General features: G+C 36.4%; 1 protein-coding gene across 1 annotated transcript in view; it reads left to right on the forward strand.

The window, feature by feature from the left end:
• Positions 1-3,592: 3,592 nt before the first annotated feature.
• The window catches only part of gria2b (glutamate receptor, ionotropic, AMPA 2b), a 26,282-nt gene continuing 5,869 nt past the window's right edge, over positions 3,593-24,005 (forward strand). Inside the window, exons 1-11 of the mRNA XM_014981983.2 lie at positions 3,593-4,108; positions 11,870-12,066; positions 13,212-13,265; positions 13,397-13,555; positions 14,823-14,990; positions 17,407-17,511; positions 17,910-18,014; positions 18,430-18,636; positions 18,735-19,102; positions 21,286-21,484; positions 23,475-23,722. Of these exons, the coding sequence (XP_014837469.2) occupies positions 3,832-4,108; positions 11,870-12,066; positions 13,212-13,265; positions 13,397-13,555; positions 14,823-14,990; positions 17,407-17,511; positions 17,910-18,014; positions 18,430-18,636; positions 18,735-19,102; positions 21,286-21,484; positions 23,475-23,722 (2,087 nt within the window). The 5' untranslated portion in view covers positions 3,593-3,831. The remainder of the gene's footprint in view (positions 4,109-11,869; positions 12,067-13,211; positions 13,266-13,396; positions 13,556-14,822; positions 14,991-17,406; positions 17,512-17,909; positions 18,015-18,429; positions 18,637-18,734; positions 19,103-21,285; positions 21,485-23,474; positions 23,723-24,005) is intronic.

A 24,005-nucleotide genomic window follows, 5' to 3' on the forward strand; every position in this document is an offset into this window, starting at 1 on the left:
GTTCTGCTAGCTGTGACTGGACTGCTGATGATCACCACCACAGAGACATGTGGAGCGTGTGAATGCAAGTTTGTGTTGCACACTGACTCATTGTTTTACTGATGTACTGTGCTTCTGATTTCCTTCTGTATTACCTATAAATTGCATAAAAACAAAAATGTTTTACTTGAACCACATATTTTGTCTTGTATTTCAATAGAAAGACAAGCGTAAATGTTTGTTTTCCAAAAAATAATGAAAAGTTTAAAGCTCCACATCTAGTTTGGCACTGAGCAGTCTTTCATCCCCTCATGTAAAGTTTGGGATGTCAGCCGGGAGCAAATATCAGCTGAATTTGCAGTTAAGTGCCTTTCATTCTTGCTGATATTTAACACAAGCTGGTTTTATTAACCGCTAATTGGTGCAGGTTTAATCTTTGATCAGTAATGGAGCCCCCATGTAAACAGTGGAAGAGCAGTGGAGCAATAATGGTGAAAATGAGGTCATCTAATTGGGACAGCTAAATATATTTAGCAGGGTACACCCTCTCCTTGGGTGGTGATACTCGGTGCAGGAGTCACTGCTGCAACAGATTTAGAAAGCTCAGTGTAATGAGTTCATTGCAACTTTGTGATGACCACAGACTTTGGGTTTATTGCTGACGACGCTATAGTTAATAAAATAAACGACCCAATGGTCAAACAAATGTTCAAATCAAAACAAACAAATGAAACTTGGCTTTATTTGTTCACCGTTGCTCTGCATCGACTCAAGATGCAGAGTCATCATATGGATTTTGACCTGATCACAAAGATGTCGGACTCTTAACGATTTCCAGCCATATTTGTTGGCACTCCTTATAAAGATGCATAAAAGTTGTTAAAATAAATTAAGTTTTTATTGCAGCAACATAATACAACATAATAGAAGCTTAACTACCTATTCTGAAGGTAGGATTTCAGAATAATCCTACTGTGAATTTCATCATGTTCATGTTTGGAAATGTTATTACTCTTTTCATACATATAGTTTTTGACATGTAGGACAACACTTTGTCTTTTTCTGAAGCATTTCCCAAATTTTGAAGATAAAGGGATCTGTGAACATTCTGCTTCACACAATCATTTCAACTTCATTCTGTAGCTTCTCCACAAAACGGGTTAGGATTGGAAGACCATGGGAAAATGTAAACTTTGTGGCTGGCGAGCAAATTGATGCATTAATATAATCATTATCGTACTAAAAGAGCATTATATTTTTAGTAATCACTAATCATTAAATTACTTGAAATATCCAGTCATTTCACTTTTACTGGTTAACTTCTCCAGAATCACATTCCATGCTGATGTCATGCACAGACAAACTTCCCATGGCCTTTAAACAGAAAAAGCCCACAGCATCACCGATCTTTCACCGTACTCATTAGGCATAAGGTGATTATCCAGATGTTTATCCTTTGTTATAGGCCAGAGACGCCTGGATTGTGGTTTGCGAAAAAGCTCAGTCTTAGTTTTATAACCAAAAGAACTCTGTCCTAGTCCAAGTCCCAGTAGACTGTAGCACACTTCTTATTCACCTCTGTGATGGGAGGACAGAAAAAGTTTTTTTCTGGTTTCAATCTCAAAACTTTGCTATTGTAAAGGTCTCATCTAATGACTGCTATTGTTGACCTTTTGACCCCAGAATTTCACTTTTTGCTGTAGTTCTTCAGCAATCAAACATGAAAAGAAGATAAATGTTTGACCTTATAAAGATCTTGGTACTCTTTAATAGGGGTGCCAATAAATATGAACAGCAGAACATAATCTTACTTATTGCATACATAAGGAGGTTATTTTGTTGTAGTTATTTGCTTTGTTCTAGATGACACTGGAAGGTACATTTAAAAAAAGATAAAATAAATATGAAGCATATTTGTTATTTTATGTGAATTCACATAATTTGGTTTGCTTTTTTTTTAAATGCATGAAAAAATAACAATATATAGCTACAATATTGTATTTGTATTTTGATGGGAGTACAAATTAATTTATCACATTTTCCCTAAACAATTGGATTTCTTTTATCTTTAAAGCAGAAACATGGACTGAAAAACAGCCTCTTTGTTGCAATTAACAGACCCAGGAGAGTGGAGGAACAGTCTTTTTTTCAGCAGTTTGCTCTTGGTGCCTAATTAGGGTGACCTCTTCAGCAGGAGAAACAAAGCAAGTCTCTTATTTGTTCTCTGTTTGGAGTGAGATTTCTAAGAATGAATATTGAGTTTCAGTGAAAAGCAGTCAGATGTAACAGAGACTTAATGGCTTTTCTACAGTCGTCACTGTTCCCAGGATTTACTGTTTGTGCTTGGCTTTTCTTCTTTAATTAAAAGTTTTTGAATTTGTCATTGACAAAGTGTACATAGAAGTCTTTGACATTCTACTTTAGACTCAGTCAGACCCAGAAAGACCACCAGAACCCTTACTGCATGCAGACATTGATTATGAATGTGAAATACTATATTTGGTAATAAAGTGAAATGTTGTCAGAGTTTGCTCTGGCATAAGCTGCAGTGTAGTCGTGGGGATATCCAGTCTCTAAGCATGAGCTTAGAGAGTTTTAATCCTGGGCAAAGCCAGGAAGCAAACCAGCAAAAGTGTCATCAGAGAAAGTTCTGGCAATATCGATGGACAGCAATGTCATGGCAACACCATCTTTTTGCACATTCTAGTAATTAGTAAAACTTTGTTTGGAGTAAACTCAACCAAATCAGTCGAGCTAGAACAAAGTTAGAGCTTACTGCAGGCTTTTCACCTTAAAAACCAGACATAAAATTTAATCAGCTGCACATTCAGCCTAAAATGTAAGAATAAAACTGCTTGACTAAAGACAATTTGAGAAAAATACAATAGTGCTAAGAGACACCATCCATTTTCTATACCTGCTTTTAACTCTTGAAGGGTCACAGTCGGTTCACCACAGCACATTGCTACCTCACCTGAACTAAAAGATCACTTCCAGTTTCTTAAAACATTCATCCTTGACAAGAAATTTGAAAACTTAAGCCTTCATGTCAATTACTTTGTCTGTTTTTGTTGCCAGCAGTTTTCTCTGCACTATTGTTAGAGGAAAGTACTCATTAGATTGATTACCCAGCAAGACACACGTCTACATCAATAACACTAACTTATTCCAGATTTGATCAATATGCATTTACAGGCAGCATACCAATTTACTGGGCAGAGTGTGACGTTGAAGAAGCAGCACTCTCTGGATTACTCAGAAGATCAGTTTATTCTTAACATGAGTTTACATGAGCTATTTATTGTCTTTGGATGAGAAATTACAATGGCCATAAAAGTTATACTGTGGCTTTTATTTTGGTAGGTCACCAGAATGACAGTCTGGTAATAATGACATGATAAAGCAAGACAGAATAAATAATGGGTTGGTGCACTAAACGTCCTTACAAGAAAGAGAGCACAGTTTCATTGTCTTCAGAGATGTGCTAAAGACTATGTTTAACACACTTTGGCACATTTAGTGGTGAAAAGGTTATAATTAACTAGATTACTGTTAAAAGAAATCTTGAGTCAGATGATTTTGGTTTTGTGAAGAAAAAGGTTAACATGTATCCATTAATCAGCTGAAGATGTCCCTTAATATTTCACTTTCATGTGTAGTAATCATATTAAAGGCCTTGGATTTATTATGTAAATCATTTTGAGTTACAGCAGGAATTAAATTGACCAGTTTGCTTAAAAATGCACAAAAAAGGAAAACATTTCTCTGAGTTTGGCTCAGAAGCTCAAATAAGCACCACAACAATTTAAGATTTAAATAACTTTAATCACAATCCAAGCTTTAAATCTGACCATGTGTTTTTTTTTGTTTTGTTTTGTTTTTTTTCCAGTTTGTTCACAGTTCTCAAGAGGAGTCTACGCCATCTTTGGATTTTATGATAAGAAGTCCGTCAACACCATCACGTCGTTTTGTGGCACGCTACATGTGTCCTTCATAACGCCCAGCTTCCCTCTGGACGGAAACCAGCAGTTCGTCATCCAGATGCGGCCTGATATCAAGGGGCCCCTCCTCAGCCTGATCGAGTACTACAAGTGGGACAAGTTCGCCTATCTGTATGACAGCGATCGAGGTGAGGCCCAAACAAGAACTCTTAAAGAACAATTTGAGGGATTTATTTCAGCATTGTTTTCAGTTTAAGGCTCAAACCAGTTGAATGACTGGATGAACTGGTTCCAGCTGCAATTATCATATTCACAGAGTTCATCTGCTGAACAAAACACTTAAAAATCCAACTAACACTGTAAGGGTGAAGCTAAAGGGCATGTTGGATCGTGATAATCAGCTTGTCAAGTGTAGTCAGCTACAGCAGGTCATGTGTTTTAGGGTGTTTTTATGTAACATGGGTGAGGAGGTGCAGCCAGTCATGATACCACAGTGGAGATAAAATAACCTGCAGCTCTTTATTTCCATCCCTGCTCCAAATGGTGGCGTTTGTTTACATCTCTTATATATGTGAAGTGAACCTGCTTTTTCACCACAAAAGCCTGTTTTGATGATAAAATATATAAAAAAAATGCTCTGACATGTCACTGATAAACTTAGATAAAATAAGACAGAGGGCATGTATGTCATCCCACTTCCAGTAAAATAAAACAGAAATAAAAGTATAGATATGCCTGCAGATGTGTGCACACAAAGTTACTCCTTCTTCTGCTAAGTTTCTTTTATTTGGAAACGACCAAATATGTTTCTGTGTTGAAGGGTGAGATTTCCATTGTGAACCCGATGGTGCCATGGGGCAGAATGCTGCTTTTATTATCACAAGGCTGTCGATAACGGTCTCTGAGTGTCAGGCAATAGCACTAACAAAAAGCTTTGCTACGTAACAAACCACAACTCAGCTGTTTAAGAATCCACAATAGTTTTCCTGTGCTATTTGAAACTGAGGAAGGAATTTCACAAACAATGCAATCTCCCTCATAATTTTCAATTGTTTGGAACTACTGTTTGCTTTACTTTAAACTGCTTCACAAGATTCATGAAGCAGACTGAGCTAAAAGCCTGCAAACCAGAAAATCTTACTTAATATATAACGGTGGATTTATTTGTGTAATATTCCTCTTTGTTTGTCCCCTCTCTGGTCCGTTCACTCACCCTCACAGGAAATCTGTTTGAGTTCTTATACCCCTGGATGTGAAGCATCTGTTACCCAGTCCAAATCAGCATGCTTGAATATTACCTGTGGTGTCCCACAAGGCTCAGTTCTGGGCCCAAGCTGTTTATCATGTGTATTAATGACTTGAGTAGCATTTATTGTTGACACAGGAATAACTGAACATGCTATTTTCAGGTCTCTCTGAAGATCTCTGTGTGTCTCGGACAAGTCTGTCGATTATTCTTTCAAATCCTTTGTCAGAAAATCATTTGAGAGGCTCTTGGCTTTGGTTTGGTGAAATTATCATTCCTCTTCTTCATTTTAGTTTTCAGTGGCATTCACTGGAACGTTTAGGTGTTTAGAAAATCGTCAGTAACCGTTATCATTAGCATGCTTTTTAAAATAATTTTTAGAAGTTTCTTTTCTTAACTTTTCACTGTAAACCTTTTTGTGGATTATTAATATTAAACTGGCTGATATTGATTTGCATTTGGCAGCATTGGTGCTTTCAAAATACTGCCTGATGTCAGCTGGTTTCTTGGCTTTCTTTACATCTTTACACATATTTTTTACCTTCAAATTAATGTGTGAACTACTTTGCGTTTGTATGTGTGATTTACTTGGGTTGTTGCTGACAGTCTGATGTGAATTATATCCCAGCAGCTTGCATTTACAGAAAGTGGTAGATTAAAACAGTTATACGTTTAATATTCAAACAAAAACAACAACAAAAAAATCTATATTTATGAATGAAACTACTGCCGTCAGCAGCAGGTGTACCTGAGGTTACTGACCTGAATAAGATCATAGATTGAATTTCTAAAATAGATGAAAAGAAATGTACCTTCAAACTAATATCCAGAGTTTTCTGATATATAAATCAAATTTGACACTGTTCTTTGATCCTTTTCATCAGAGGTTCATTTCTATTTCACACTGATTGTGTCAAAATCTGAAAGTAAGATTAGATTTCTTTGAACACTCTTTGAAAGGTTTAACAGACAGAGCAGGCTTTTGTATTCTGAGAAGACTGAACCTTTTTTAAACCCACTAGGAATAAGACGTAATACAAAGAAGACAAGGGAATACAAAAAGCGAATGGGTACGAAAGCTGCCCATAATAACCTGTAATAAAGATGACAGAAAAATTGCTTCTAGTAAGTTATCTCACTTTACTGCGTCATGCAACTCATTTTCTGCTGCCATCTACTAATTCTTCCGCAGAAAAACGCATTCTTCTCCAGTAAAGAGTGACTAGCCTGTAATAAAAAGCGAAACTCATTTGCATACATAGTGTCATTTTTTGACAGTGCTACTGTGATAAGAAGCATTGAATAAAGACTTAATTTATGTTCTGTTCTTGTGGAGAACATTACGTTTTAGTTTCTTTATGCTTTTCTTTTTCGGTTTTCCCAGGTTTTGTGCTTCTTACTACAAAGACGAAAGTGGTTATTTTTAGTTTTAAAAATGTTTCAGGATTGTTTTTGAAAAAATGCATATCTTACAATAACAATATCAGCAAGGGCTGTAAGTTTGCAAACCTGAGTTTGCACATGCTTCCAATTCAGAAATATGACACAAAGACAAATCAGTTCTGAAAAGCACTTCATGCACCATTCAGGCCACTTTTAAATGGCTCCATAACTGTTCTCTAACGACCTGGGATCAATATCAGCAATGATTTAACACAGAAACCAGTTGGTGATTGGAATATTCATTCATCGATATGGTTCTCCTTTATGTTAGTAACTGTAGACTGAGATGTTGTATTGAATTTAACGCTATAATCGTTATTATATAAAGGCTTCTTTTATGGCATTCCTTTCTTTGTAGTGAATCGATTAATTAGAGAGTGAATCTGGAATAAAGCACAACAGTTCAGTTGTGTGAAGCAAATAGTGAAATCTCTGTCTGGATTACACCAGAGCTGATGTCAGTCACATCTGTACTGCACAGCTTCTCATAATGGAAATCAATTGTTTGTAATCAGACACACATGCCTCCTTTTTCCTGATACAACTCTGCAAGTTTTAATGTTTGGAGCGTATTTGTACCAACAACTATATAAGAATTTTACAATCTGAACCAATCAATGCTTTTTATCTCCATATAAATCAGTTAAGCTGATGCATCCTTCCAGTGTTTAACAATGTGCAGCCTCACATGTTGATTTAAAAACAGTGTTGTGACATAACTCCCAGGGTTTACAGGAAATCATGTTTGGATCAGAGGCTGGAATACTGATCACTTTTTAGATTCCCTTCATTTTGTGCTCCAACTTTCTCCCTTAAACACATCTAAAAGACTTCTAATGTTTCAGCATATTTTTAAATGTTTGCATGTGATTATGCATAAGCACTCATTACTCATTATACAGGAAAACTGTCAAATAATTGCATTAATTTTGGCCCCTTTATTGTGTATAATATTCACCTAGTGAATATTTTGATGGGACTTTAAGACAAGAATTAAAAATAGATATTAGATTGCAAGAGCAAACTTCTGAAATGAATATCACAAAAATACAGAGGGAACAATAAATATTCTAGTTTAAAATGCATGTAAAAGTTTTTATGAAACTAAATATTAAAATAAAAAATGTTCAAAATTCACAGAGCCAATATTTCTTACAAAACAAAGTCGATGTCATGCAATAATAATAATAATTGTCTAAAAATCCTGAGTGGATTATTACAATTAAAAGAAAATGTTTTATCATCTTGGCACTTTTGTTTGTAGAGTAGGTATAACTATGACCTAGAACTATGGCAAAATGCTTTGTGAATCCTTTGCACAAATAAAGCAACGAATTCAGCAAAACCTGAACAGAAATGCAGGCGATGGCCCTGCTTCCTGAATTCCCTCCTCAGTAGCTTAAGGTAACTTTAGGAAAATCAGCTCTTACAAGTTGTATTGCTACATGTGCAGACTGAATGGAGTTCATTGAGCTGCAGACAGATTAGGAGAGATCAGCTTACAATCTTTATCATTTACATCACTTAAATTCTCCCACTGAGCCGTATCGCCTTACAGACTTTGAGTTCCCTTTATTGAACATAGTAAAGCCCTTTTGTTTCCTAACCTGTGCTTGTTGTCTAGTCTCTCTGGTACTTTTCCTCCTCTGTTCTGTTTGAGTGTCTTCCCTGGCAGCCTACCTTCCACTTAACAGAGGATCACACTCAGATTCTCTCTAAAATCAGAGGAACAAGCAGTTTTAGATCGTCCCCAAGCTGATGCTAGCAATGACCTGATCTCCCTAATGTACGTCCAAGGAAGCACTAAGGAGCCTGTTGTGCATATTTCATCATTGCATGGCTGTCTAATTAGGTCAGTGTGATCCTCTCATTCCCATGGCAACCAAAGTGTAGCGAGAGCGGAGGAGAGAGAACGACAGAGAGAGATTGTATGCGCCTGAGCCGGCTGCTAAATGAAGTGAGCGTGTCTGTGTGTGGGTGTTTCTCAAGAAAAAAGTGAGGAGGCATTGGAGTTACTAAAGGTCATGATGAATTTGATTAGCACTTTCCAACTAATGGGTGAACTAAATCATTTTTGCTTTTGGGGTTTATTTCTGAATTTCTTCAACTCTCAAATGACCATATATGGAGGTAACCCCGTCTGCAAAAACATTCCAGTAAACTGGTGGAAAAATTAAGAGTTGGGTAAATTCACAATTCAGTTTCATTGCTGGGACTGCAATGTTCTCTTAATGAATTGATGGTTTTTGTGCTAGTGAGAGAAGTTGCAGTTTGTTCTTGTTCCCAGGTCATTAAATAATGCTGCTTTGTAAAAGCTGGAAGAGAAAAAGAAATATGCACAAGATGTCACTATGCATGTGAGTTTACTTGCTTTACTTTTTGATATATAAAAAAAACATGGCTTTATCAAAATGGGATTTTGTTGTTTTTATCAATACATCAACTGCTAATTTGGGGATGGATTATATTATGACTCTAAATATTAACATTGCAAAATAATATTTGGTAAAATATTTTAACAGTCTGGATTTTAATAATGCCCAGTTTGATGGCAAGATTTTTGCCATCAAACTGGGCAATATCAGATGTTATCAGATGTTTTAAAGCTGTCCCGATTCCTGCGATGTGTGATGTTTTGTCAGATGTCTTCAGTGATCGGGTCTGTTTGGACGGACGTTGAAATAGAGAATATCCAACATGCTGGATTGTCTCGGCTCATTTTGTGGTGATCTCCACAGATCAATGTAACCTACTGAAATGTTGCTTCTTCCCAGTCAGACATGTTTGTTTACTCTGAACTCACATTTGGTTTTGAGAAGTTTTGCTAGGTTTCCCGTCTGACATCCGAATGTTTTAAAGTGAAATTGGTTCTGATGTTGCTTGACTCCTCATGCAGAGGTGTAACAGGAGAGGGTTGACGGTAACCCTCAATGATACATCAGTCCTTTCAAAAATCACACAGCAGTAGTTTGAAGTTGACCAGCTCCTGGTTTGAAGTGTTTTTATGAAACTGGCTGGAGTTTTATCAGATGTCTTCAGCCATTTCTTTGATTTACAAAGAGTTTCATTCATTAAATCAAAGGATTATAACTTGAAATATTGTTTTTACCTCAACTGATTGAGGGGAAAACAATTCAGGGAGAGCTTGGAGTTATAAAGGAGTGACGCTTGTCTTTGAGGTTTTTTTTTATACAAGTAACTCAAATATTTTATTTATGCAAAATACTGTACAGGCATTGTGGGGGAATATGCAACAAAGACATTTCAGTTTTTCTGTAAATAATGTTTATGATGCTCTGTGAAGGACTGGTGAGCTGTCCAGGGTGCACTTCACCTCTCAGTCACGCTCACATTTATCTAAAATTACAGTCCAGCTTTAATGTGGTGTTAAACCTTTTCTAATATCTTGTTTTTATTATTTTTTCCTGTAACTCATTCTGAACTGTAATTACCACATTTTTTAAGCTTTAATAAAACAGTCAAATTTAAGTACACCATGATGACCTCATGGTAAACATGATGTACCACCCTCTTAGATAAAACTGCAAGCCTCCGTTTTCCTCACCAGTGCCATGCTTTTATGGCTGTATCGCATGAAATTGATTACATCTGTATTTCACCTCAGCATGGCGAGTTGGAGTGAAACGGCCAAGCCTTTTATCAAACCACTCTCTAACTGCTCTCTGTTGGCCAGCAATCAATATCAGCAAAGATTTACCAAGGAAACTAGTTGTTGATAGGAATATATGGTCATGGATTCTGTTCAGAGAATGTACACTGAAACTAAGTTTTTATTATTATTTTGATCATACATATATCACTAAACAGTTATTTTTTATGTTACATTAATGAAATTCCTCTTTTCTATTGAAATGATTATGTGGATCAGAAATAAAGTGGTTTCCTTTTTTAAGAAGTCTCTGAGGTGAAATCACAGGGAATGAGTTGATCCTCTGGGATTCATTTAGCATACATTACACAATCAAATAAACTGTTAAGCAACTAATTTCAAAGCAAATAAAGCCACAGCACACTGCCATATCAGACATCAGCAGTACTGATGTAGTTGAGTGCATTGTTTGCTGCAGCCATTTTCCTCCCACATGTTTTTCAGGTACATGGCAGAGCAACTGTGACTCATCATACAGAGACATTTACATAAGTTAGGAAGTGACTGTAAAACATCAACAGCCAGTTTATTCAGTATTTATGTAAATCTTAATGTTACATTTCACATAAAGATAAAAAGGGTGTATCTCTATATATTTTTTAAGAAATTCTTGTTGTTGATGGTTGTAGTTAATGATGCATAATGTTTATTATTTGATTCTCTGTGTGATAAAATGTACAAGAAAAGTTCCAGAAGAGTCGCTATGTTGTGAAAGAGATGTTGCACTTCAAATGCTGAACTCAGACATCAATGCATAACACATCCATAAGAAAAACAGAAGGAACCATTTCAAAATCTCTAGCTCAAAGCTGAGTTCATACTGTGAATAATTAGTCATTTGTCCAGTGAGGAGTAGGACCTGAGTAGAAATGTGTCTGACTGCAGGAGATAGAATCTCATAGGGGGTTTTAGAAGTGATGAACCAAGTCTCTCCATATATATTTGCCATTGTGTGCAAATCCACTTGTGACAAATACATTAATGCAAAACACTGAAGCATTCAGGATACTGTGTTGGTTCTGATCAGCATTGTTTCTGACTTTGTTTCATGCAGTGATGATGTTTGTGAACCTCTATATCTCTGTCTGCACTTTATTTTGTCAGTTGCCCTAAAAAGTCACTTCAGTCTGGAGTGGTGGACAGAAGGGAAATTAAAATCCTCAGAATGCAGCTGCAGTCAGATGTTCTCGCCTTCATCTCCTGTATTTGGGTGATGTTGTGGACCCAGATGATACCGAACGTGGTTCTGTGGAATCCAACTGCAGTGGCCACCGTTCAACCCAAGGAGGGCAGCACTGAGACGGCTTTAGGCAAAATATTGCAGAACTAAACATATTCACACAAACATGTTAAAATTTGTACAAACATATAAAGATAGAACATACAAGTCAATTTAGACAGTTTACCTGAAAAAAATTTATTTGGGCCTGGTTACTTTAAGGTTAAATATCATGTTCTTTATTACAGGTTAGATCTTTTTGGTGGAAAATAATATGTTCATAATATCAGCACTTACCTTTGGATGGTTGTTTAATGTTTCTGTCACAGCCTGAAGTTTATTAAATAATTCTCTGTTAATTCTGTCTCCAGGCCTGACAACTCTGCAGGTTGTTCTGGACATCGCAGCAATAAAGGAGTGGCATGTGACGGCCATCAATGTGGGAAACCTCAAAGATGAGAAGAAGGACGAAGCTTACCGCTCACTCTTCCAAGATCTGGAGAGCAAGAAAGAGAGGAGAGTGATCCTGGACTGCGAACAGGACAAAGTGAAGGACATCATGGAGCAGGTGCTCCAGGCTGTGCAGTTTTCTAAATGTGCTCTGTGGACAGACAAGTGTGAGCAATAGGTTTGAACAGCGTGTGGTATAATCATGAATTGTGTAGCGATTCTTATTTATGAGTCCGCTACAGAAACTTTTGCATGCTGGTTCTTTGCTGCTTGCTGTTTAAGTGAATTTCGACCTTCATTTAATTAAAATATTCCATTAATGTGGAAATGGATGCAATAATTAAAACAAGTAGGGAAAAAACTTGAAAGCAAGAAACAATAACAACTCAATTATAGCAGAATTACCCAGTAGACCAGTAATTACATTCAGTTATAATAAACCCATTCATAAAAACAATTCCTGATGAACTAGAACCTTCCACTGATTTAAATTTGAACCAAAATAATTATACTGATTGCATGTTTAGTCTGTAAACAAGACTTCAATTAAAGGTGATACAAATGAAGATGAACAAGGTGTTTTTTATTTAAATTTTTACTCATTATAGAAGGATATTGATGAACATTAGCGGTTAGAAACATCAATTTAGCAAATCACTGCTAAGTGTTTGCAGCCAGTCGCCTCTTCAGAGAATCTGTTCTGGCAAAAAATTTGGATGTTATTTTCTAGTCTCTAAGTTGCAGTTTTCCCTCTTTTCACTGATTCATCAATCCGTGATTTTTTTAGTCTTTTGCTTGTGTTCAATAATTTTCCTTTTGTTATTTCCCATTATTAGACATAGCTTAACTTCTGAACCTACTTGTTTCGACCTCTTTCTATGTATGGATTAGTTTGGTTATTACAACACCTGATGAAAATTTATTGTCAATTAAACCTTTAGAAATATTTTTACAATTAAAAATGGTGATGTGTTCAATACTTATTTTACCTGCTGTACATCAGTGTCTAGAAATATTTGTTTTTCTTTCCTGTAGGTATGTAGTGTTTTATATTTGATATGATTTACATCTGCTTTTTGTGAATTAATTGTTTTATGATGAAAATTAGCCAATACAGGAATAATAGTTTCATTATTAAAAAAATAATTTTGTATTTACTGTGTTTAGTCACAACAAATTCTCTCAAATTATCCTTTATAAAGTCATAGTTTCTGTAATAATATGATTTTCTGAATTCTTCCATTTATGTTTATAATCCTGCAGGTCATCAAAATTGGCCAACATATTAAAGGCTATCACTACATCATTGCTAATCTGGTGAGTTTAAACATGTTTATCCAGTTTGTATAATGTTCCTCTGTCATATTACTGCACAGTTTTCTAAATCAATTTGTTTCCCTACATTTAGACAACAACCCCAGAATAAATTATTTCCATTCTGCTTTCAGGGTTTTGTTGACGGAGACCTTTCCAAAATTCAGTATGGTGGAGCTAACGTGTCAGGCTTTCAGATTGTTGATTTCGAAGAACCTTTGGTCTCAAAGTTTAACCAACGATGGGAAGCACTGGAGGAGAAGGAATATCCAGGAGCAGACAGCAAAATACGGGTGAGCTTAAAGCATTTGACCGTTTTATTTTCTCTGATTCCATTTTTTTTAAGGATTCTATTGCAATGTATTTGTTGACATTAATTCTCTTTTTTTTTTTACATTTGAAAATGGAACAAATAAATAATAATGCAAAATTATTGAATAATAAAATAACAAAACAGGATCTAGTAAATGTTGGCACACAGGCCAGCCAAGATAATCTGCAAGTTAAAGTAAATTATAAAGGCTCATTATGAAAAAAATAATAAAATAACATGTTATCTTTTTTCTAATTATGACAATAATACATATTGGAAAGATGATGAGCCGGAGCAGCTCCAGGTTTTGGGATGATGAAACCTTGGGAGGAAAATATTTCTTTTGGTTTAAGTGTTTCATAGTCGCCATCCTGTGTTAATGTATCACAGTTCCAAAAAGAAACTGTCCGATTATTCTGTCAGGAAAAACAAGTTGACTTTGGATTCAAAATGTGGGATCTATATATATATTAGAGCAAAATTCAATAGTTAAATATCAAAGGTAAATGGAGTGGAAATAATCTAGTTTACACAAAAATGATAATGCTGGAAACAAAACTGCAAACTTAACTTTTATCATTTGTCATTTCTCCACTGCTTTGACCAGTTCTGCCCCAGTCTGACCTGCATGCCTGTCAAGTCTCCCGTTTTGGCCGGGAAGCTGCCGTATTTTACCCCTCTGCCCAACATGCTCCTGTATTTGTATTTCCTTATAAATGTTCCATATAATAGTAACTACATCGTTGATGACCCTGATGGAGACACTCCAAGCTGCAGTAGAACCGTTAACATTGACAATGGAGAAGCGGATGTTGTTAAAATCACATTCTATTTTAGTCTGTGTGCTTTGTTGCAAACCAAACCAGTCCAGCACAGGAACACATTTTATTTTATTTATATATCAATGTTCTGCATGGTGACTCAGTTGCACTGTGGTCCTGCATGCATGGCTTCTTTCTTGGTTCTCCAGCTTTCTCCTACAATCCAGCTTTTGCCAAATGACTAGGATCAATTGTTCTTTCTAAATTACCTGTAGGAGTGTCTGCATGGCTGAATCTCTGTGTTGTCCTGTGATGGACTGGTGACCTTTCCTGGGTCTCTGGCCTGCTGACTGCAGGAGATGTAGCTCAGAATTAGAATCAGGTTTACTTAGAATTTGTGGGGTGTCTGTTAGTTTAATGTTGGCCTGGGAGTTCTAAATATTTTGTAAAGAAATCTATGATCATGTCCTATTTTGTCCATTTTAGTATACATCAGCGCTGACCTACGATGCTGTTCAGGTGATGACAGAAGCCTTCAGATACCTTCACAAGCAGCGCGTTGACTTCACAAGGAGGGCCAACACAGGGGACTGTCTGGCTAATCCAGCTGTGCCTTGGGCTCAGGGAGTGGAAATTGAGCGAGCGCTGAAACAGGTAACTGTCCTCCTATAGGTTCCTATGTAGGAACCTGTAGGAGGAAATGACACCAATCATTTTGGATGCTTTGGATTATATTCTAAATTAATAATTTACATTTGCAGATCATTTGTTTCCTGTATTCAGTTGATGTTGCCAATTAGCTCTCATACATGCGCCTTCCGATCAGAGTTCAGTTAGTAATAATGACCTTGCATACTTGCACATTTCTGATAAATGGAAAACTAAAGCATTGCAAGAGCTGTTTAGAATAGTATTTACCGTTTACCAGTCAGATATGTGCAAGCAGGATACTCCAGAATATACACCCAAATGTCAGCTATAAATGACATCCTCTTGCAATTTTTGTTGAAAATTGCTGACTCATTGACTGGAAATCACTGACTCAGTACTTCAATACATATACAAGCACTGCCTGCAGCTGTGACCATATTGTTAAGAAGGAAGTACGCTCTCTGTCAGTTTGATGGTTATTTACATAAACCATCTGGACTTATTTACATCTAACTTCAACTGTGTGTCAAACCCGATATTTATAAAATGTGTAGAACTTTAGAATCTGAAGAGAGTTCTACCTTCCTTACACATGTCCATGAACTGAGACCTTCATAAGAAGTTTGTATATAAAACCAAAAACCAGTGAATTTTAGTTTTGAGGTGCACCAAAAATGTGCTTTTTTGATTCACAACAGAGTTGCACATTTACACCTCCACAAATAACCCGGACTTACTAATCAAATGAACCAGACAGAGTTCGATTGAGCAAGGCTGGTGTGAATGCACAGCTGTATTCACACCAGTTGTATTGAACGGTTGTGTTCAATACATGAACACAACTGTTCATGTATTGTGCTAGCTAAGGAAGGTCAAAGTTTTTTTTCTCAGCATTCCGATATTTATTATGGTGATGAATCCTTTACATTTTAATGTGTCAGTTATGTACACCAACTCTTAAACTAATCAGTTGATTAGTGTGAATACATCCAGCAGTGGTCACACACTGATGCAGGAATCAACCTTCCGTCAGAAGAGTCTTTTCTAAATGCTCTGCCCATTTCCGAATGGGCAGAGCATGACAGAGAGAGAATCCCAACAAGAGGCATAGTATTATTCATCTCATGCTCTGTGATGCCAAAATGCATTCACAACAAGGCTCACCAGTTAAACTGGTGAGGACCTGTTGCCGTGGTAACAGGAGCTCTCCCTTACAAAATGCACCCAAAAAAGCTGAAATTATTCCAAATACAAAGAGATTGATCAAAGACTGAGGTTTTTAGCTTGCATTATTCATGTGTGTTTACTGAGAATAATGCTTTGTTTTTGTATTTGCTTGAAATACAAAAACAAAGCAGTCTGCTGAAAAATTTATATAAAATAAGTTTGATAGATAAAGTAGTGCCAATATGTCTTCTTTTCTCTGACATGTTTTCCATGTTGTGGCATTAATAACATACCAAACTCTGTGCAGATTCAAAAGAAAACAGATTAATCGAATAACACGGAGAACAAAAGTCATCTGAAGATTCATTTACTGTCTAAATGGGGATAAATGCTCGAAGGGCATGTTACTGAAATCTGATCTTTCAATTAAAATATTCATCTAATCTTCACTTTACCTACTTGTGATGTACTTTTTCCACTATTATTTTCAAAACTCCTCTTAATGTCAGTGACATCTTTAGAGTATATTTTTAAAATGATATTTCTCTTCCTCATTATTGATCAGGTATTTTTCTTTGTCAGCCCTTTTCCTCTTCAGAGAAGCAGGACCTAGCCCAGCATTTCTGTGTAGCCATGACACCTTGCTGAAGCTGTTGCTCCCAATAATCCCATGTTATATTTCTATCGGTGATAAACAATGTCTTTTTCTTAGATACAGCCACTGAAGACTTGTGACTACTTATGTACTTTGCAAACCTTTTCTGTGCCACAAATAATCAGCTACATATGAATTCGGCATATTTACTTTAGAAAGGTTTGCTTAGTTGGTAAAACTACCAGCAGGCATCATACAGCAAACCGCTCATGTGTGCTGCTAGCGTATCTAAGTTTTCCTCTTTGCATAAAAAAAAAACACTTGCAAGGTTAATTATAAAATATTTCTGACTGTTTCTTGGATTAAAATATGATGAAAATCAGGTTTTTAAAGTGTTATCAAGCGATAAAGACAGGAATGACAAATATCGCCATCCGTTTGAGATGTTAAACAGAAGAGACACGAACCTGCCTCATTATGTCTTTTTATAAATTGTTCCATCTAACCATCATGAACAATAACTCTGGATTGGCAAGCTCAAATGAAAGTCTTTCCCATCTTTAACATGGACATTTAAAATGATTTTGAAGTTGGACACATATTTAAAAGCAGCTAAAGATGTAAAAGAACAAACATGTTTTCCTTTGTGTCCCCCAGGTGAACGTGGACGGACTTTCTGGAAACATCCAGTTTGATCAACATGGCAAGAGACTCAATTACACAGTGGGTGTGATGGAATTAACGGATAATGGTCCTGTGAAGGTAAGTGTCTAAAATTTCCTCATAGCAAGATTCAAAGGTTTACAAAAACTGCTCCTAATAGTTGCCTGTTATGGTTTTATTTTTCTGTTTTTATTTGTTTGTTTTTTTTTGCATGGTGTGATCAAACTGAATATGCATCCAATGAATGCATAAAGCCAAACAAAAATCTATCTTATGAAATGTCAGATTTTTGAGTGCATTTTTTTTACTCTTAATATTGTGAATATTTTTTGTATGATGTAACAAAAAATACTTTTATTTGATTGAAAAGATCAATAAAAACCTATTTTTGCTATAACTTTTGCGAGTATTGGCATGGTAATTCCCTGTTGTGTACTTTTCTCTAAATCTGCAATGTCATTGTAGCTCATAAATATTCTGCTTTTTTCTCCCTGTAGATTGGATTCTGGAATGAAAACAACAAAATGGTTGTGACCAAAAAAGATATATCCAGCAACGACACAATCGGGGGAAACAAAACAGTTGTTGTCACCACCATTTTGGTAATTTTTAGCATGATTTCATTTTATTTCAATTTTTTTGGCATCATCTATTTACATTTTCTATGTCAATGCAAAAGTAAAACATCATTAAATGACTGACACCAAAAAACAATGAAAGTGACCTTAAAATAACAAAGAACACAAATTAGGAAAGAAATATGTTGAAATTTGAGCATAGAGACATGAAAAAGGTAAAGACAACTGACCGTAAGTATGACAACAATTTATCAGTTATGAATGTTGCATTCATAACTGATAGACTTTGACAAATGTTTTACGATGCGTTTATAAGTGATGCTGCAGAGGAGCATTTAATTGGTGCCATGAGGCCAGCTGATGAACATTAAACCTGGGGAAAATACTATGTTTGAAGCCATTTCCCTCATTGTAATTCAGCCCTGTTCTCCTCCTTCAGGAAGCTCCGTATGTTATGCTGAAAAAGAACGCCGACCAGTTTGTGGACAACGAACGCTACGAGGGTTACTGTGTTGATCTGGCTGCAGAGATAGCCAAACACTGCGGCTTCAAGTATGAGCTGAGAATCGTGGGTGATGGAAAGTACGGAGCCAGAGATGCAGAAACCAAAATCTGGAATGGAATGGTTGGAGAGTTGGTGTATGGTGTAAGTTATACAAAAAGGTTATTCAAAAAGGTTTCAAGGCCATGATAACATTCACTGAAGATGAATCTTTTTGCTGTTTTATTCTTCTGGTTTGACAGAAAGCAGATATCGCAGTGGCGCCTTTGACCATAACATTGGTGCGAGAGGAAGTGATTGACTTTTCTAAGCCTTTTATGTCTCTGGGAATCTCCATCATGATCAAGAAGCCTCAGAAATCCAAACCCGGAGTGTTTTCTTTCTTGGACCCGCTGGCCTATGAGATCTGGATGTGCATCGTTTTTGCCTACATCGGCGTCAGCGTGGTGCTGTTTCTCGTCAGCCGCTTCAGCCCCTATGAGTGGCACACTGAGGAGTACGAGGACGGCCAGATCCAGACCAATGAGTCGACTAACGAGTTTGGCATATTTAACAGCCTGTGGTTCTCACTTGGAGCCTTCATGAGACAAGGATGTGACATCTCTCCCAGGTAGGTTAACAAATAATCAGCCTGCTAATTGCTGAACACAAGAATGAACTGGAATTAAACTATACATTTGCATTTGCTTTCTAACTTTTTCTCATTGTTTTTTGTTTTTTTCTCATAAGTCTTTTATTTCTGCTTTGACTAATATTCCTAACGTTTTACTGCAAAACATTACAGATTTTGCAGTAAGTGTGTAATGTGATTAAAGGAGTTATGTAAGAAATATCCAACATTTTATTAATGTTGATACTTTACAATGTCCAGCTGAAAAACAATCATCATAATTTAGTTTGGTAATTATCTACAGGAAAAGGCCTCTACATTTCATGCCAACTTTTGATTCAGTTAAAATAAGTTTCTATCAGTATTGATAAAATTGAACTAGAGCTTTTTTGGCCTCGGCGGTATTCTGTGTCCTAACAATATGCTTATGTTGGCAGATCCTCAACAATGGTTTAATTATCTTAGTGCTTTCTCAGAGTTTAAGGCTTTTAAGTAAAGCCCACAGACTAAAACTTTATCAATGCCAAAGGTTATTTTTACTATTTTTCTTACATCTGCTAAAAAAAACAAAAAAAAAACACTAATACATAAACTCAATGTATAGAATGCACACTAAATGTATTTATAGTTTTATAGGACAGAATACATCATATTTTTTCAGCCTGTTCTTTATTGGATGACATAAGTTTAACTTGCTAAAATTAGCTGGTTAATTAATTGGTAATCTGCTTGGCTGTTCAGCCTGTAGCTTGTTCCATTGCAGATATGCCACTCGGAGGTTACCAATTGGATTTTTAAAACACCATTTGCTCATAAGGACAATGCATGGAAGTCTTTATTTTTGTGCTTTTTGCAACAGAAACCCATTTTTCTTTCTTATCATCAGGTCTTCTGTTAGGTACCTTCCTGTCATTGTAAGGCAACAGGTGGGGGAAGGGAAGGGTTTGAGTCTCCACTTCTAAAAATACTGAAAAGTTATTTTCTGCTCATTAGTGGCTTAAAGCTTATTTCTGTAAATCAAACATTGCTTGCTGGCAGGTACTAATCATACAAATTCATACCTAAAACATGAAAATAAATTGATTAATCATCCTTACAACAACATTTCCATACCAAATCAAAATTGTTATGTAAGTATTTTGTATTTTGCAATAAAAACAGAAATAAAATTACTGACTCATTCACATGGAGAAGTGGATTTTCAAAATGTTTCAAAGAACACTGGCTCCGACTGGTTTTCAGATTAAATATATGTGACACCTTACATAGCTTGATCCAGTTTGATAGTTATTTTGTGTGCATAGTCAGCGACGGCCCAGATTCGTTCTTTTCCCGATGCATAAAAAAACGTCCCACTCATCAATTAAAATGTAAAACTTAGAACAATTGCGGCATTAGCAAATGCATCACTTCTGTGTTTTAGCAGCCAAAGTAATGACTCACATATTGTACAAATAAATGGTCTTTTATATCTGCTGAGTGTGAGAACCCTGTGGGTAAAAGCTCTTATCATGTGCCATGATTTCTAACCTAGCAGCTGAAGAAAAACAAACACAATCAAGATGCATTTCTGTTCACAGCCCAGTTCAGGGGAAAATTTACAATAAGTGTAGAGTTTGTGTAACAGAGTCAATGTTTCTAAAGGAATTGTCTAGTTTACTGCTTTTACTGGAAATAGTTCGGTTTGAATTTGAGCATAGATGAACTGAAAGTCAGTGAGAGTTGAGACCAGTGCTGAGCAGTGAGGTCAGAGCTCCAGAGATGAATCAGCCGATGAGTTGACATAACCTTTGCATCACACTCTGATGATGTGAAAGGTGTCAACATGACTCCAAATCAATGTTGCCTGTTTCCCAACAATTGTGTTGCCGAATTAGAACATGTAGTTCAACTGCTTAAACTTTTGAACTTTGGTCATGTTTTATTTCTCACAAGTGTCACATTTACAAGAGAGAGAAACTTTTTATTGCCGCTTAGATTGTTGTCTTGCTTAAACTTTAGGGGGGAAATGCTAAATTGTACATGACTTGTTATTGATTAAAAAATATTTTATAAAAATCTTGACAGAAGGTTGAAGGTCAAGTAGCTTAATGTCAATAAACTGAAGCAGAAGAAGATCTTGCTGATAGTGATTGTTGGAGGATAAATCCTTTTGTTTATTTTTGTTTTCTTTCCCGCCGTAGATCCCTGTCTGGGCGTATTGTTGGTGGCGTCTGGTGGTTCTTTACTCTAATCATCATCTCCTCCTACACGGCTAACCTGGCTGCCTTTCTGACTGTGGAGAGAATGGTTTCTCCCATTGAAAGTGCGGAGGATCTGGCCAAACAGACGGAGATAGCATATGGAACTCTGGACTCTGGCTCCACTAAAGAGTTTTTCAGGGTAGGAGATTCTCAGCTTTTTCCTTTGTCTGTTGCCATGGAAACCACTACTTTCAGCCGTTTCCTCTCATTCAAGTCTGTAAAGGCAGCAAACACCTCAAATGTTTGTTCATACAGCGCATTGAATAAGTACTGTCCCTCTTACAGATTTCTGATGGTTCTGCTCTTTTGTTTTACTGAAATGTTATTAATGATGAGTTACATAAATACTAAAGGCAACTTTTAAATTATGCTAATTACATTTCTGAAGGAAAATGGACAACAACAAAAAAAAAAAAGAAAAAAGAAAAACATTTCCATTCATTAAAAAGTAACTATCTCCTAGTAAAATCCCAGACTGACTGATTAATCACACTTTTTTGGTCAGTTTCACTTGCTGTACCAAAATGTCTTTAATTCTAAACTACCAAATCAAGACCTTTCATGATGATATGAAGTATCCATGTCTAATTTTAAATGAAAGGGAGAAGAGCATGTCATTGTGATGCAGTAAATTGCATTACATTGTGCAATAGGCCAATCAAAGCTCACTGTACTCTGTAAGTGACACCCTGATTGGATTTTAGCGGTGTGTCCTCCCTCTGTAGCAGACTTGCCCTTTCTAATGGGCAACCCATGTTCATCATATATCATTCCTCTATATAAAAAATTCAATAATAGATGAGAAACAAAGCCATGAAAATCTATCAAGTTGAAGCAGTCTGCACATCTTTCCACAAAAAGTGGCTGAATTAGTTGCTGCACAACTGAATGATGTCAAACTTGCAAAGGCAGAGAGGGCTGGAGCTCTCTGATCATTTTTCAGCTTTGCTGTGCAAAGCGTCTGGAGACTAACGTTTCAACCCTATATGTGTCTTCGTTAGAGCCATGATAATCTATCAGTCTCAAAAAGATAACAAAGCAATTTTTAAGGCTTTGGAACTCCAGCCAACTGCTATGAAAGTCGTTATCCACAATTGGAGAAAACATATAACAGTGGTTAACCTTCCCAGAAGTGTCTGGCCAAACATAATTAATTCAGGAGCACAAAGGTGAACTACTGATCATTCAGAAATGAAACCAGAACAACATCTAAAGCTCTGCAGGCCTCACTTTCCCCTGGAAGGTCACAGTTGAGATACAAGGTGAAAACCACTGCTAAGCTAAAAGAACGCAAAGACCCGCCTCACTTTTTTAAGCTAGTTTTGATAATCAGGGTTTCAGGTAAATTTTCTCTAAACTGATGAGATGAAAAAATCAGAAAATATCTGAATTGACATTAAACCTGCATTAGAAACTGGTCATGGTCCTGTAGACTCCTGAATTTGCAGCGATTAGGGACATTAGAGCCCTCCTCTAATGTCCATTGCTGCATATTTTAATAGTTTAAGCACTACACTACTGCAGAAGGTAACATTGACAGTCTTTGTTGTCTTCGCTCTTGGAGTTTTTGCTAATCAGAAAGAAAAATTAATGTGTCTCCTGGACTGACTTTATAAACGCCCACCAAAGGATGTCAAGTAGGACTGCGGTTTGAAATAGTTCAGCTTCCTAAATTGAATTTCTCTCTTTAGATATATCCCTTCCAAAAGAAACATGCAAATAGGCAAATTTTCCACAAATAAGTTGGAGTTGTGTTCCACAGAAAAAATGCTGATTGCATCTGATTGCAAGATGTGATTTTAAACAGGCAGTTTAGGTTTAAAAACCTAAGTTTCACTGAATTAAAACAAAAGAGTGGGTCACAATTCCTCCAAAGCAGTGTGAAAGTTTACCATAGGTGACACAAGTAGTTATTAGGTTTAGGGCATCATAATTTTTCATACCATTTTTCATGCCATTTGTCTTCTAGAGGAAATAAGAAATCTTTACAGGGATAAATACTTTTTCATGGGACTACAAAATTTGAAGATGTTCAGTAAAAAGTGAAAAGTTGGCTGAAGTTGTTGAAATCATTTAGAAATGTATTTACTCACTTTTCTTGTCACTGTTTTTTTTTTTCCTCAACCCAGCGCTCAAAAATTGCCCTCTTTGATAAAATGTGGACATACATGCGCAGCGCAGAACCCTCTGTCTTTGTAAAAACCACAGCCGAAGGGGTCCAGAGAGTCCGCAAGTCTAAGGGGAAGTACGCCTACCTGCTGGAGTCCACCATGAACGAATACATCGAGCAGCGAAAGCCCTGCGACACCATGAAGGTGGGAGGTAACCTGGACTCCAAAGGCTACGGGATCGCCACGCCGAAAGGATCCTCATTAAGGTGGGTGGAATAGTATAACAATGTGTCCAATGTTGTTATAGTATCCCACCTACCCTGATGTAGCTTTGCTTATGTGTCTCTGGTTTGTATAAAGGAGATGAGGTAACCTTCCCTACATTTCTTTAAAAAAAGAAAGGAAACATTGCAATTTATTGTAAGTCCATAAATTGCAAAACAACAATAATGACATGTAAATATTTAATTAATTGAATAGTCCACTGTGGAATATTTCCAAATTATTATTGACTTTGAATTTGATCAGGTTTCTTTTGAACCTGTTGCC

Source organism: Poecilia mexicana, unplaced genomic scaffold, assembly GCF_051168715.1.
Source record: "Poecilia mexicana isolate PSO_F unplaced genomic scaffold, ASM5116871v1 scaffold_10, whole genome shotgun sequence".
Lineage (NCBI taxonomy): Eukaryota > Metazoa > Chordata > Actinopteri > Cyprinodontiformes > Poeciliidae > Poecilia > Poecilia mexicana.